This window comes from Bacillus rossius, chromosome 1 (assembly GCF_032445375.1).
Source record: "Bacillus rossius redtenbacheri isolate Brsri chromosome 1, Brsri_v3, whole genome shotgun sequence".
NCBI classification, from domain to species: domain Eukaryota; kingdom Metazoa; phylum Arthropoda; class Insecta; order Phasmatodea; family Bacillidae; genus Bacillus; species Bacillus rossius.
The window spans coordinates 320,724,000-320,741,392 of record NC_086330.1 but is presented as its reverse complement, the minus strand read 5'-3'; the positions used below and the strand labels follow the sequence as shown (position 1 = coordinate 320,741,392).

At 35.1% G+C, this 17,393-nt stretch overlaps 1 protein-coding gene across 1 annotated transcript in view; it reads right to left on the bottom strand.

The window, feature by feature from the left end:
- The window catches only part of LOC134527969 (ubiquitin carboxyl-terminal hydrolase 39), a 57,926-nt gene that overhangs the window by 36,818 nt on the left and 3,715 nt on the right, over window positions 1-17,393 (bottom strand). The window contains exons 3-8 of the mRNA XM_063361078.1: window positions 10,355-10,468; window positions 8,756-8,931; window positions 7,428-7,653; window positions 4,968-5,254; window positions 964-1,092; window positions 316-377 (exon numbers count right to left, since the gene is read on the bottom strand). Coding sequence (XP_063217148.1) covers window positions 316-377; window positions 964-1,092; window positions 4,968-5,254; window positions 7,428-7,653; window positions 8,756-8,931; window positions 10,355-10,468 — 994 coding nt within the window. The remainder of the gene's footprint in view (window positions 1-315; window positions 378-963; window positions 1,093-4,967; window positions 5,255-7,427; window positions 7,654-8,755; window positions 8,932-10,354; window positions 10,469-17,393) is intronic.

The window sequence follows — 17,393 nt, the reverse complement described above, 5'->3', positions numbered from 1 at the left end:
GTAGTACCAATCTGGCAACAGTGTTCGCCATTTACTCTGTACTGTAATCTAAGCGTGAAACAGAATATAGTACCACACTCTTTTCCAGTAGTAATAACCCTGCCATGTGTGTAAGCATGGTTATTCTACAAATTAATTCTACAAATTAATGGATATTGAAAACTTTTCTGAACAAAATAGGCAGCATCCACAACCGGGATGAACCGACAATAATTTTAAGTTAGATAGCATAAGGTATTTGCTATGGGGATCCTGCAGGTTTTATGTCAAAGGAAAAAAAAACTAATATGGCGAACATGCCATACCGTAACTTACTTGACTGGAAAGTTCACAATCGTAGGATTCTTTTCGGTGAAGAATGTATTTTTCGTAAATCTCTGGAGAAAAAAAAAACCAGACCTCATGAGTCAAAGAAAAATTTACTAACATTCACACAATCAAAGCACACAAACTATCTGAACAGTTAGTATGTGTTGAGACAGTTAACTCAATTCTAACACCAAGCTGTTTTAACTTGGCACTGCTAAATCAAGACTGATGTCACATAGTGGTGCTTCAACTACATAAGCACACAGATACTGTATGTTAAGTACGTAAGAATATTCTACAAATAAATAAGGCTCATATTTAATGATTTTAAATAATTCAAGCAAAGCCAAATTTAGGGGGGTGGGCGGGGGGGGGGGGGGAATAAGAATGTTATTCTGCCTAGCAGGTGGCATCAGACTAACATAGTTTAACCTTACCAAGAAAATAAGATATTGTTTATAAGAGAAACACTAATAAATTTTGGCAGATTGACAAGGTTAATTGTTTATTATGTAATTTAGAATATAAATAAAATTATTTGTGAGTGTTTTGGAAATGCACAAACCAAAAGCTTAACTAAAAATCTGTACTAAAACAAAAAATAATAATAATAATAAAAATAAACTTATGAACTAAAATTTTCTGTTTTCTTACCTTAACATAGAGAATCAAATATGGTGGAAGTTTGATGATTTCAAACCTCTTCATGAAATTTTCCTTATAGGTTTTGTACTCTTTCTCTGCTTGACCATTGAACTTTTGAAGAAGAGTATACAGGTTGACCTATAGGTGATTTTAAAAAAAAGTTTATTAAATAAAATAATACCACTTCAGCTACATACCACGTACATGTAATACAAATTGTTATACAGTAGAACCCCGATTTTGCGAACACAGATTTAACGAAAACAGCGATTTAACGTAAAGGTTTTCAGGAACCATCAAAAAATACCAATTTATTAAAATAATAATATAGATTTCCAAAAGATGAAAGTAAATAGTAATGGAATCTTATTAAAAATTACACTATGTGGTGTCAGTAATAGAATGGAGGTACTATATATTAATATGTGCCTTTGCATCATCTGTCCAAATACGAAAAAATTAAAAAAAAATTGTTCAAATTACTTAAAAACTCCGGGTGCTGTAACTGAATTGCGTAGGTGCGTGCCATTGCGCGCGCCTGGATAGATAGACTGTCCGCGACACATGACGTCATGAAGGGTTTCTTTGTCCGCATCCCCCTCCACCTTCTCCATCCCTGGCTTGACTCACCACGTTATCTTCCAAATACGTCCGCATAGTAACAGTGCTAGCCAATAATCAATATTCCCTTTTCCATCCTCCAGGTTTTTTCAACTTGTGACCACGTCACACCAATACGCCATTATCATTATTCTCTAGAGGTGTAAAAGTAACGAAAAAAAGCGTCCCCGTATGTAATCGTTACTATTAACAATTAGTACTCGTTACTATCGTATCACGTTACATTACTCGTTACTTCTGATACCGCATAACATGCTATGTTATGTTGCAGCAACGAATTGAGTCGTATTGCGTACGCGTACAGTATGATGTCGCGTAAATAATAATAATAAATAGAATATAAACAATTAACAATATTTGATAATTAACAGTTTTTGTTAACCAAGAAACAATTAAATCTCATTAGAGCGGCTTTTTTATACTATCTCTTTTAAGATAAGAACAAAAAACGTGAAAATACGCGATAATAAAAAACATATTTCTAATTTGTAAACAATACTTTCTTACGTTGTATCTGTTCCAATCTCAAACTTTGTCTACACACACAATACCTTTAATAACAGTAAAAAAACTTTGACGACGAATTTCCAAATTATACTTTACTTAATAAACAAACATCGTTCTTTGTAACACAAATTCATCGAATATGCGCGCGCATGCGTAAAACATACGAAAAATGCGAGTAACGAGATGCAGCCGTGTGTAACATTTCGTTACTCGTTACTAGATGGCGCACCTGTTACTCAGTACCGAATACATACGGTTTTCTACAGCTCTATTATTCTCAGTAAGAGCTTTGTGCGCGGTGTTCTAGTTTTTGGAATACGTTTTGTGTAAGTGCTGCGCAGCTCAGCGAACAAAGAGAGTCAGCCGGCGGCTACGCCGCGCCGTAACAGCAGCTGACCGAGTACAATGACCTTTCTCCGCGTACGGCGCGCTATTGACGGAAATTTTCCATGAATTTGCGGCCATTTTTTTTTTATTTTTAATTTTTTACTGTGACGCAATGTGTATGTAGCTCGTATTTGTTATAAACGCTGCAGGTTGCGACTGTATTTTAATAAACTTTAACGTATTTCTTACACTTTACATATTTTTAAACTTTTTTTTATTTTATGCTTCATTTTTCACGGTTTCTGAAAATCTGTATGTACGACCGAGGTGTAGGCCTAGTTACGAACCGGGGGCCGTACAAGCGAGATTAAAAGACGTTGAAGATGTAAAGTTGACGAAGTCTGAGATAGCACGGCAGCACAAGATATCAGCGTCGACCCTGTCTACGATATGGAAACGTAGGGACGCGATTATGAGTGCGGGGGTCATTGAAAATCGGTAAATCAGATTTAACGAAACATCGATTTAGAGTAAACATTTTCGGTAACCATAGCACTTCGTTAAATCGGGGTTCTACTGTATATATTAATCTTTTAAATAAATAAAATGGGCATGTTTTAAGAATACATTCTGGAAAAACAGACTGCATACATTAAAATTTTTTAAATATTATAAAATGCTTCACTAAACACAGGAAATGTTTAGGTATCTTAGTAAGTACTAAGTCAAATACAGTGATTACGTTACATAATGTCAAGTTATAAAGGATGACTTCAGTCGCTTTTCAAGACATTAAAATTCAAAGACACTAATAATACTGGTATATATTCTTGGTAGCATAAAGTTTATTTTAAACTCAACCACAATTTTCCTTGCTCGGGTCTAAAATAATACAGCTATTTCTATAGACATTCACACTGTACAGAACTACTGCAAAGATAAATTATATTATATATCTGCAAAACTAAGATGTGCATATTCAGGATCCACAAAAATGTTGAATAATTTCCCTGACTTTTCCATGACTTTCCATTACCAAAATTACAAATTTCCCTGATGATATTTTTAAAAAATAGTTTACCTATTTTACAATTTTCTGAAAGAAATAAAGATAATTCAGCCTCCACCATCCCTATAGCTGGTCTAGTTCAAACCGAAACTTGCATATGCCCTTTTACAGTGTATGACTATGCACTAAAACATCATCTGGAAAAAAAAATGTGTTCAAAGTCCAGGTGATGACATAGAGCATGACATTTCCCCCTCAAATTACTATCACTGAGTAATTTCCATGACATTTCCAGATTTTAAAGTAATTTCCCTGGCTTTACAGAATGTGGACATCCTGATATACCGCACCAACAACCACTCATCAATGAGAGTATTTTGATAAATATACATGCAAAAAATTTGCAAATAAAATTTTTCCAAGAGATAAACACAGGTGTAAAAACTGAAACAGTTTCAAACAAATCACATTAGGCAATACCAAAAGTAGGTCTGTGGGAACCATCACGTTTTCAAATATGAATACATAGTTTATCATTGGTACTGAATTCAACTTTGAATTCTAACACTTTTAAATAGGTAACGAAAATTAAATTGTGTATAAATATTTGACATACTAGCTTGCAAGTTTGTCTAATATCAACATTTTTGCAATAAAAAATATCTAGTTTAGATTTTTAACGTGATTGCATAATCCAAAACATGAACTAACTCTACATTTCAAACACAAAACAAATATTCAAAGTTATTTCTCTACAGTCACGTGAAACAGTAGTGTAAAATATTAAAGATAAGTTGATAAAACAGTGTATATCAGTCTAAAAGATAGCAGATGAAAATTAGTGACTTTTTTCTGACCCATCCATATTTATTTACAACAACAAATAAACTGAGACAATGAAGCAAATGTTTGCCCCTAATTTATATTGATCCCTTTACAAAAATGTTTACTATCCTTCATGTTTACTTAATGGATAAAAAGAGTAAGAAACTCCAGTTTATTTATACATCACAGTCTATAGTTCAAACTATTCACCATTTAAAGTCAACTGAATAGTTTATCCCGTGAAACATACGGTTGCAGTTATGGCATCAGGAACAAACTGCCATTTCTGAAATTTGGTTTCTTTATTTAAAAAAAAAAAAATAATTATTATTTGTCATTTACACTTAAAAAAAATCAATATGAAAAATTGTGATGCCAAATTATGCTGTTTTTATGTAAGTGCAAAAATTTTATATGCAATGCTTTGGCAGAAAATGTAGTACTAAATTAGAACAAGAAAAGACCAGTAAACAGCCTACTTGAGCATTTTAATTAAGGCTGCCAGCATGAAAGTAAAGAGTAAATAATTCCTGTAAATAAAAATGAATGAATGAGGTGATATTACGAGTGATAAAAGGGTGATGGAATGATAACGGAGCAATGAGGTAATAAATTAAGCGTGGGCAAATGGAAGTGCTCGGAGAATGTCTGCCACGCTGCCCTCACTTGGCCGGGAGCCAAACTCTGACCCCCGAGGCGAGTGAGCGAGAGCCACGTCCAGCACCTGCGGGATGATGTTCTCGCGGAACTCGTCCTTGAAGAGGGGCGGCGGCGGCAGGTCGCACGTGAGGTAGAGGAAGGGGGACTCCGCCATGCTCTCCTGGTACTCGTCCATCCGCAGCAGGGCGGCCTTCTGCTGGTCCTCCAGCTCGATGGGCGGGATCTTGCGCGTGTAGATGCGCATGTGGCCCAGGAACGCGCGGTACACGATGCTGGAGCCCGGCTTCTTGGAGCCGTTCAGGGCCAGGTGAAGCGCGTTCAGGAACCACGACAGGAACTCCACCGGGTCTCCTACACACACACTCTCTCTCATACTGGCTCATACTTCTGGGGCTACAGTGGTTGTTTATCCAACCAATTCACGACACAATTTGCCGATACAAAACTATAGTAAATCCCTGTTAATAAGTTTTTGATTTATAAACAGGGAAATTTTATTAAAATGGTAATATTGTATGTATTTAAAAATGCAGTTGTAATTTTTTTGAAATTTACTACACAAAAAATTTATTTAAATAGGTCTTCATTAATAGGAAGTTACTGTAGTATTTGTAGCACACATCAATGTGAAACCTTAATGGCCACCATCTTGATTATGCACAAATTAAAAATTTTTTATTTTCAACCCACCATTCAAAGTACAACTTACGGTTTGCTGCATGACTGAGAAGAAGAAACGTATATCACTCAAGCGTGAACAGTCTCTCTGAGTGTCCACATCACCCGCCTCACAGACACACTCCAGGTCATACTGACAAGACTATCGTGAGCTACAAACCACTTGAATATTGAATCAATAAGCATAATTTAATCAGAGAATCTCCGGCGGCTACCGGGGAAGTCTCTCTTTGGTAGCGATATCAGCGAGAGTGACGCATGTCGGGGCGACAGTAGCGACAGTTCGGGGCAGCATGGGTGAGTGGCGAGAGGCAGTTGTCGAGGACTGCGGTGAGTGGACAGAGATAGGCAGAAGAGCGAGCCACTGTCGAGCGGAGCATGCTGGGGGTGGGTTACCAACCAAAGCCCTTATATGCTACACAATTACAACTGATATCTTATTAATCATGACTATAAATAAGAATACACGTGTAATTGAAATGCATTATAATATTGTAAATAAATATATAACTCAAAAATATTGTTAAATTTTAAATGAAAAGTTTCAACTTTTGAGTTACTTTCACAATGCCTAGTTTTTAGATTGAGCTTTATTACAACTTAGTATATACATACATCCATACAGAAAATAGCTAATGTAAAAACTGTTTCAATTTTTAACATGTTTTTTATGAGTTAGATACTATTCGGTACAATATAGCGTTTTATCACAATATCATTTTCAACCAAAAATGGCACTATGCATCGCAAAAAGAGGAACATAGCTATAAAATTAAAAGATTAAACAATTATTGGAGACATTGGCTTGTGTTCAAATGTAAAAAAATTAGAAAAAACCTGCAAGTATTATTTTTCATACACTTTGTTTTATAGCCATGTCCTTCTCTTCATAATGCATAATGTGGTTCTTGTTTGAAAGTAACATCATGAAAAATGGCTTGGTCTTCAGGTAGGATCTGCCTCAAATGACATGTTAGTTATTAAATTTTTTTGTTATTACCTAGTTATATTTTAGGATTATTCATATATATTTATTAAGACAGGGCTCTTGCAGTTCATGTTTTAGCTCAAATTTTGTCTACAGGAGGTTATTAAATATTATACATTATTAAAATCACTTTCGTGACTTTCATTTCTAAAAAATCATAACAGTATCAGGTACGAAAACTTGTGACCAACAACAAATTCAGGATGATCTCTTAATTAATATTAATGACCAGTATACCAGTGCAAACAAGACTTTTTGATGTGAAGTGAATATAAAAATTAATGTTTTAAATATTTGTGAAGTTGAATAAAATTTTAAATATTGTTCTCAGTGTAGCTGTATTGTAATTATTTTATAAAATACAAGACTGAAGTTAAAAAAAAATTATCATTTGACGTTTGTAATGTTTGAACTGATTTAAGTGATTAATCAATTAGGCCCTATATATAATTCAATAAAAAATATTAAATAACCCTGCATAATATTAATACTGAGCATTTATAAAAGAAAAACAGAGTGCCACTTTTTGATTTTTACTAGAAACCAACTTTAAAAAAGCAAAACATATACAACACCAAAATATATATACATAAAATTCATGATGGAATCTTAGGCTTCCAAAGTTTTAAAGTTTTGCAACAAATGCGAAGCTTCACATCAGATGTCAAGCTTTGCATCACAACCGAAACTTCAAATAAAATGAATAGATCATTTTCTGGCGAAGTCAAATCGAATACTGAAAAGAACTTTGATTTATTCGCGTGGTGGGAACTTTGCACAGGCCTAACGAACCACCTCTGCGTGCGAGGCGGAGCATTAACGCACTGTCAGAAACACGAACGTGGGGGGGAACGGCACCTTGCTCGGTGAACTGGAACTTCTTCCTGCTCCACAGCACCACGGCCTGGAGCATCTCGTGCGGCGAGACGTGCGCCTTGAAGTTGCGAGGGTTCCACAGCTTGCGCATCAGCTCCCCGAAGCGCTGCACCAGGAGGAACGAGCTGTCGCCGGGCGGGCGCTTCACGCGCGCGTAGTTGATCTCTCGCAGGAAGTAATCGCGCAGCGGGGTCACGTGAGAAAGTGCCTGGCCGGTGGAACTACCCTCAGTCACAACAGTACCAGCTGCTGTCCTGCCAGTACACTTGTGTTATCCATTATAGCAATATACACTTAGGTCACATCTATTTCTAAAACTGGAGATAGTGGAGATTTCAGTGATAATGGTTTTATTTCTTTGTAAATTTTTTTCTTTAAAATATAGTGTATTATTAAGTGAATACACTAAAAAATGTTTCTTAGTAGTTTATTTTTGCTCAAAATTTTAACTGTGTTACAAACCCTATGTTTACAACAAAGATTTTAATAATAATATGGCAAAGGACTGATCTACTCAAAACTGTAAAAATTAAATAATCAAACGAGCATTTACATATTAAAAAACATACACGTACTATCTTCATTAAGAATTGCATTTATAAAACAAGCCACACTATCTTTAGTTAAATTTGCTTTATGTCCAATACATTTTGGTACAAAACATTGCTAATACCAAACAATAAAAATCAATAAATGCAAGGTGTATAAATATGATTTTATTTTTATTTTTTGTCAAGTTTTGTTTAAATAATGCTTTATTTAATGAAGAAATTACGATATAGTGTAGTATCAGTTTTATAATAAATAACTATAAAATATTTTCTAAGAAACGAGTTAATGTAATGAGCTAATGACTAAACAATGCAAAAACAAGTTATTTAAATTTTATATATATATATTTAGTATGCAAAATAACCACCGACAATTGTGCTTAAATTTTACAAACATAAATCAACATTCAAAGTTGTATTACAAAAATATTTAGAAAAAAACCCATTCACAGAATTTTTGTAACACACAGATGAAAATAGATTGAGCTAATGTCTCCTATAACATTGAGCTCATCAAAGATTATGAAAGTAGATGAGATGCTAATGTGGCATTGACAAAATGAATGGATGAGGTACACGGAAGTACCTCAAAAAACCATATGTTTGTGATTTCCACTTGCGAAAAATCGGGGTTCGACCCAGCTGACACACAGATGTATTCACAGTTCCTTGTATCACTTACAAACTGAATATTTCATGAATGTTCACTGGAAGATAATACTGAAATAAGAATGAAAACACACCCAGTAAGTTACTTGCCTGTAGGATCACATTGCAGTAGTCGTTTGCCTTGATATTGTTGAGCCCCACGATGCCAGGAAGGTACATGGTCCCGTCAATCGCACGAGACAGCTTGTCGCTGGAATCCATCATCTGGATCTGCTCCGAAGTGAAGGTGGGGTTCAGCACGTACTTTATGTCATCCAGGGATGAATCTACGATAGTGTTATTACAGGGAGTGAGCTGTGGTATTGGTATTATCAATCGTCCAGTTTCGGTTCAGAAGACAGCAAAACTATGAGTAACCAAGGTGTGCACTCAGCCAGGGCTCCTTGTTACAAGGATGTAGTGTGTGCGAAGAGGGTTCTGATACTCAACAGTTTTAGTTTCAATGGCTTCGATAATACCAGCTGAAAAGCACGTGAATGTTATTCAACATTAAAAAAAATAATTGTTCTAATTTTCAAAAATATTTCAATTAGGCCTATTACAAAGTGTATTAAATTAAGGATAAAATCAAAACATTAACATAACATTTCTGTTTGTTTAACGTAAAAGAAAATCAATGCCAAGTGTTCCAAAATGACATACAACAGACACAGTTTTTAATTGGTGTTCTGTTATTGAGAGAAAAAAAAAACAAATGACTTATCAGTAACCTCAATGCTTGTCATTTATTACGAAACCAGTTTTAAACAGTCAAAGTTTATCTTATGGAGGATGTACATTAGGACTGCTGATTAACCTTCATTCCCAAATGTGAACATTCACCCTCGAAGTTGAATGCAATCAATAACTTGTAACAACTCTGCAATAGTTGAGAATGAATTAATTAAATAAATAACGTTCAACATCTTGATGACATTGAATGCATTAAAGATGGTAAAAGGTGATGAGATGCTGAGGGAGCATTGATGGAATGAAGGGGAAGGAAAAAGAAGCACACTGAGGAAACCCAATGGGTCACCGTAACGTCCAGGAGCATAGAGAGAATTTCAATTCGGGAGTGGGAAGAAGAAGGTGAGGGGGGGAAGAGAACCACATTTGCCCACTGTTTGTTGTCAAATTTTTTCTTTCAGTTGGTGGGAAGGACAGTTTTATTTTGGTATTTCAGGGGGAGAGGGGGGAGAGATATCCGCCCCTATGTTCGCCATATTTCCCACTACCCGGGAATCAAACCCAGATCATCTTGGGAGGAAGCTGAGTTATCAGGTCCTCACCCTCCCTGGCCTCTTACCTTAGATGAGAAACTAACTTCACTGTGTACAGTATTGGGTACAGTAATGTTTTTTTTTTTTTAATCCAGTTCTGTTTATGCTTTATGGAGTAGATATTCCAAGATATAGACCTTGACAATGGTGGCTGTAAACTAGTTGTCAAAGTTTTTATAACATACTTCTTGACAATTTTGGACAAATGACAACAAATAATGCTGGGCAAATACAAAACACTGATTAAAAGTTACAATTGCAAGAGAGAAAAAACTAATACAAGCAGAATATTAGCTAGCACTATTTTAGGGGATATACCAAATTACTATTACCTACCACAAAAGAATATATATATTTATATTTATAAAAGCAATAAAGTGTTGTCAAACATTAACTACTAGGAAGAACTATTTTACTGATTACTCACCTATAATCTCATAGTTATCTGGGAGGCAGTAAAATCGCAACGTAAGCAAGTTGAGGAACACATGATGACTTTCTGCTACACTGTGTGTGTACGCATGTGTGTTATTTCCTCTTCCTGAAAAAAAAATTACTAACCACATTTAGTACAAAACAAAACAAAAAATTTAACTAATTTAGAACTGCAATTTTATGTAGCAGTATTAAATATAAAATCTGCAAGCCATAAGGAAGAAAGTGTCACTAAGAATTTCATGCATGGGTGTATTGGTACAGGGAAGGCGAAAACAAGCCTTTAGACACTGTCTTACTGTTTCAAACAAAACAGAAAACTTTGACAGCAGTAAAAAATTTCTTTCTGGTGGCACTCACACTCACAGTTATGTGGTGCATGGTGCATGGTGGGTAAATCCATTTCAAATCATCCAGCCCACCCCACCCCCTTAGATTTTCTTGAAATTTTTTTTACAGCATCTATGAACAAATATAACAACGTGTGTTTTTTATTTTGGCCAAATTCGCTTTAGTTTTTATTTTATACGTTTTTTAGAAAATGGTGCATTTCAACCAATCTGTTATTTGAGGTGCAAGATGAAAAAGGCACTTTTCAGTAAAAATCTAATTGTGAAGTTATTATTTAATACTAACTAATGAATTTTACAATTCTTACTTGAAATTTCATCAGGGTTCCAAAAATCAGGTTAAAAATAACATTAGACTCATATTAAACCCTGTTTTCACTCTTTAAAGTTGGCACTCTGTAATTTTTTTCATCTGTACAGCGATTTTCATAAATGTTCATAACTTTTTTCTGGCTGTACCAATGAGGCTGAGAAATGTCTCATTTGAAAGAGGATGAAAAATACTATAATAATATAAAATAAAATTCATGGGTATTTGATGTTATCATTCGATAAAAAGGGAAAAACATATTATATTGCTGAAAAGATGCATGTTAGCTGTAAATCGTTATCAAATCAATAGTTAGAACAATTATATTAATTTTATTATATAACAAATAGCTTATGCACTCTAATAGGCTAATGAAACTAATCATATAGTTTTAATTTTGTAAAGGTTACTACTTAGGATTTTTAGGTAACATTCAAGTGTCGAGTAGGTAGTTAAAGTGTGTTAAAAATTATAGGTATTAATAAAGTAATTTAATTTTTTAGCCCCCTTTTTGTGGATATGAAAATTAATATTTCCTTGGCCAGGCAGCATTAATGTTTTTAACACTTTTTTTTAGAAAGACTGAACTCATTCGTGCAGTTTGAGCACTTAATTGTGGAACATCTATGGAGCAAATTATGTTTGTAAAAGGGACCCAGCACTTATCCTCTCTTCCAAAATTGCTGTTTTCTGGTCAAAAAAATGTCTGTGATGGCCTAGTGAGGGTGCATAAAATTGATATAAGCATCTTTATTGTCATCATCCAGCTACAAAATGAGTCCAATGAAGCACTTATCTTCATACACACAGCCTATGTAGGTATTTGGTTGGAAATTTGGAAGTTCTAGTTTTTGCGATAAACTATACCTCAATGAAAAATCTTTGTCACTGCTTATCCGTTTTGCTGCTATTACAGTATTAGATAGTGGTTGGAAAAAATGTAAAGATCTTGTGCCAGGTACAGTTTTATGTTCACTAAAATGCTGAGTCAACTTTGGTTCTACATTTTCTACACTATCTATATTGTCACCTGGTTCAAAATTGTTATCATTAATTTATTTAATTATTTTATTTGTTGGAAACACAATTTAAATCTTTTCTCTAGTTCGGGACTCAGTTTCCCTCAAGCTCAGATGTTGTAACACCTTTGTTGTAATTTGGGTCTCCGCGGGGCTGGAAGAGTGCTAGTCTTGCACATATTTGTCTGGGGACGCAGGCGTGACCGCATTTCAGCCAGGCCAGCTGACGCGTTGTTTGCTGCGATTCTGGAGAAACACAGCGCAGACTTGTTTACAGTTCTTTTGAGGCCAGCTGAGAGCGAGGTTGTGCGCAATTACAAATGTTAGTAGTTAGAATAATGGAATCAAAATCCCTGTGTTTAGTTATTAAGTTATTTCTTTATGGGTATTTAATGATTGTAGAGGACGTGGAAGGTTCCACCTTATTTGTCATCACTATTTATTTTTCTTAATAAATCTTATGTGTTCTATTGTTATTAGGGTTATCTTATTTTCTCAGTAGGTATCCTGATTTTTCAATTCTTGTACAAGAATGAACCTACTCAAATGATTGTAGTGCCGAGAAGCTCTATGGCTAGTTAATGTTTTTATTTTATAATTTATCTGAGCTACATTTTTAAGAAGAGGAACCTCTCCCCCCCCCCAAGTGAGATGTGACAATATTAATGAATTGAAATATTATTTTTGAAAAGTGTTTGCTACAAAACTTAAACATTTCTTCAGGTGTGCAAATTTGGTCTTTATATAGTCTTTGGAGGTTGGCTCTTGTAACAGATACAGGGTGTCTACCAGATCTAGTAAATTAAATTCCCTGATTTTTCCAGGTTTTCCAGGTCTAAAACTGAATTTTTCCAGGTTTTCTTTAACACAATTACGACATTCCAAGAAACTGAAAAAAATTGCATAATATTACATTGACGGGTTTCAAAGTATTTCAACTTATATAATTAGTAAAAAAATTACCTTCTTCCAAACGTGGCCAAAGTGACTCAATTGATGGCAAATAAAACATGCTGCTACAAATATTTCACACACTTCCTTTTGCAAAAAATAATTAGTAAAAGGAAGCTCCCATCAATTTCGCAGTGACTCAACTTTTGCGTCTATTGCACTTACTTCAAAACGAGCCAAATCCAACATTCGAGCCTTCTTCAACTGCAATGCCTTGATCTCCTCTTCAACTCTTCTTTTTTCTGCCTTCTTCTTGTCTGTAGCTTCCTTTTCTTTTTGTTTTGTTTGCAGGGCTTCCTTACGCCTACAACTAGCATTTCTTACATACTGCTCTACACCTCCAGAACGTTGAACAAAGTCATACATCTGTCTTTGTGCAATCAGTATTTCTTCCTGCAAGTTTTCAGTCAGCTGATTAGAATTCACTGAAAATCCTCTTTCCAATGATGCATTTCCATGGGAAAGTACCAACACCATCCTCACAAACTTTAGAAGGCCTGTTTTGGAAGCTACTGTATATGCCTTAAGAATGAGCATCCACAAGTGATCAAGGCGCCCGTCTTCTCGAGAAAAAGACGAGAACAGTGCTGCAGAATCTTGCATGGAACATACCAACTGATATGATCACTCAATGTTATCAGCTTCTTGTCCTGATAGCCACCTGTTTTGAAGACAACATTCTAAACTGTACTTCACACGCTGTTTCCTCACACCCGAATTTAAAGCCACAGACGGACATAAGCAGGAAATTCCCTTGGTAAGATTGTACTTCAGGGGACTTTTGTCTTGAAGTTTTTTTTACCATAACCTTTAGACAAGTCCTATCATTTTTCTGTAACAGGACAGACTTTTCTGGTACTTTCTCTTTCTTGATGGCATGGCGTACTGCATAACCCAACTTGATATTGTTAGCAGACAATAGATTTTCCTGGTTATCTACATTCAATGGAGATACATTGCGTTTCTCCCTAAAGCTCCTCAGTACTTCTGGTTTCAAAATTTTCCTGCCAAAGCTAATAAAACCAGTGAATCATAGAGAAAAGGTGCCATGGGTGCTTCACTTTGGAACATTGTGAGAAACAATTCCAGCTCTCATGCCAAAAAAAGGAAGAATGTCAATTTTACTTTTAGAAGATTATCTTTAAGAGCACATTTCACTACACTGAAAGAGAGAGATGAAATAGAAACTTCACTAACCAATTTCTTTAGGTGGGGTAACGTTTTCATGGCACGCTCAGCAACTGCAGTATTCCATCTGATTGCACAAAATTTCTTGGGAAAAAGCTCTGATCCAGTTATTCTAATGTAATCTGCCCTCCTTGCAGATATGTGCTTAAACAAATAGTAACTGTGCCTCAAAAAACTAAAAAGTCCCATTGTGTAACAGAAATTCCAGTTTTGAAAGCACCATGGACCGTATGAAGCCCACAGCTACCAATTTCTAGCAACGATGGTGAATCTTCACCAAAAGTGTCTGTGATATGTATTTTCAACGCTAACAAAAATGTCCAGTTTACGTTGAGGGCATCCATAGATACTTAAAATTAAATGCACCTGTCGGTATAATCTGAACGTGGGAAGCACATGCTGCAGCATGTCACGTCAGCAGGATAACAGACCATCTTGAACCAGTTTGTATCACGTGATTTGATGCCACTTCCGAATCCGATGGTAAATAAAAGAATTTGGACGTGGGAACTGTTCTTTATTTGCCATTCAAAAATAAAAATGGGAGGGGATACACATGATGCCACGTCAATGCAAGCTGATTAATAAACAAAAAACGTATTGCCAACTACAACCTACCAAACAAAAATTCCCTGATTTTTAAAAACATTCCCTGATTTTTCTCTGATTATTCCCTGATTACAAAATTCCCTGATATTTCCAGGTTTTCCAGGTTTTCCAGGGTCAGTAGACACCCTGCAGATAGTTTAACTGAGCCACCTATACCATCGCAAGCACATTTTCCATGGCTTGTGGCATGAAAAGTCCAGGAAGCTTTTAGACTAAAATCTGCTTCATGAAAACAAAGAGTGACTTAACTCTTGAAATTTTTGTATTGTGCAGCACAGCCATCTGTGATGTATTCTACTGTTGTTACTTTTGGTTGTTTTGCTTTCATGTAACTGCAAATTCTGCTTTGTACTTCATAAACAAAGTTTATGTTTCATGTGATCTAATAAAAAGAAAATTATTGCTGTGAAACAGAGGAGCTATCATTGTCTCTGTAATAAACTACTACTGGATGTAGTGTGCAAGATGCATGGGACCAATGATAACTTTGAATCTCATCTTGAAGGATAAATCCGTAATTTTCAGAAAAATCCATAAAGCAAAGCACTTCGTTTTGGGATACATTTTCTTTCCTCTTTTTTATGTATGCGGGGGGGGGGGGGGGGGGGGGCGCCTGAAAGCTGCTTTACAGCCTCCTGGTTTGTTTCAGCCTGCCCCTGTCTGCCTGGCATACCCCTCCCCCTTTTTTTTTCCCCACCAACCATTTTTTTCTATGGTCATGTGACTAACTGGCAAGGGACTGAGAATAAATAATAACTTTCCACCAAGGAAAAAAAAAATTAAATACAAGGAAGGAGGGAGAAGGCGGCCTCTCCAGCAGATGGAGAAATACATGTGTGGGGGGGAGGGGTGGGGGGGGGAGGGGAGGGGCAGTGCTGTAAGGTTTACATTCCAATAGCTGAGAAAAAATACGAAGACTTCTCTTGTGCTCAGAATTCTACTGAAGGAAAATATATGGTGCAATCCAAATTCCAGGGCTCTTAGCATGAAAAGGATTATCCAGGGTTTTTACATTGGTGGGTTCTAATTAACATGGATAATCGAGAGTTGTAAATGTAAATCTCAAGTAAAAGAAGGTTAAATAATTTTAAAGTGTACACAAACTATGTGTTATGTGTAATAATAAATAAGTAAAATTAATATGATTGTTCTAACTATTGATTTGATAATGATTTAGAGCTAACCTGCATATTTTCAGCAATTTAATAATTTTTTCCCTTTTTATCAAATGATAACATTAAATACCCATCAATTTTATTTTATATTATTATAGTACTTTTCATCCTCTTTCAAATGTGACATTTCTCAGCCTCATTGGATCAGCCAGAAAAAAGTTATGAACATTTACGGAAATCGCTGTACAGATGAAAAAAATTACAGAGCGCCAACTTTAAAGAGTGAAAACAGGGTTTAATATAAGTCTAATGTTATTTTTAACCTGATTTTTGGAACCCTGATGAAATTTCAAGTAAGAATGGTAAAATTCATTAGTTAGTATTATTAAATAATAACTTCACAATTAAATTTTTACTGAAAAGTGCCTTTTTCATCTTGCACCTCAAATAACAGATTGGTTGAAATGCACCATTTTCTAAAAAACTTATAAAATAATAACTAAAGCGAATTTGGCCAAAATAAAACACACGCGTTGTTATATTTGTTCATAGATTCTGTAAAAAAAAATTTCATAAAAATCGGAAAGGGTGGGGTGCAAAATTTTGTTTTCTCTGGATGATTTGATTTGGAATGACCCTGGTATAAAACTAGGGTTGAGCCAACCAAATACTCAAATCCTCCAGATTCCTTAAATCTTAAGTATTCAAAAGAAAAAAAAATTGATAAAAAATATTTGAGGAAGGGTAATTCAGAAAAACAAACACCACAATTATTTTACTCTACAGAAACTATCAAATAAATGTATACATTTGCAATGCTCTGAAAATATTTTAGTACTTCAGGGAACAATTTTGACCAAAAAAAGTGTTCAAATCAAAACATGTAAACATAAAATTTGTTATTTTATACATACAAATATAATGGGCTCAATGTTTCTTTAACACATATTTGTTTTATTTTTGGTCATGGACCCATATATTATTATTTTATTCCTGTCTTTTAATCTAGAAACAATCGGATTCCATGCCATCTTTTAAGTTACCCAGTTAGTCAGTGGTGTATTCATGTTAGTGAGGATAGGATTATAAGTGTGACGCTCGCTGGTGCTTCTAGTGCGTTATCACCTCTAAGAGCAAGACCTATCGTGCATAGGACAACTACAGGATTTAAATGGAACCATAACATTTTATGGCTGAGGAATAAAGTTAAAGGTCTCATACAAATTCCTTTGAAAGCTTTCAAGAATATGTACCGGGTGTTTTATGCCTAAAAATTAGGTGAAAAAAAGCACTTTGGCCATTTTAATGCTTCTAAAATTACAGTTTGAAAATAAACTATGAAACAGAATTACTCATACGCCCTCAGAATATTTTGTAACAGACACCACTTGGATATATTGAACAGTTTTCAAATTGTCCCCAAGTATCAATATTTGGATTTGAGGAAAAAATTGGTTTGAGCCATCACTGATTGAAACACATTCACACT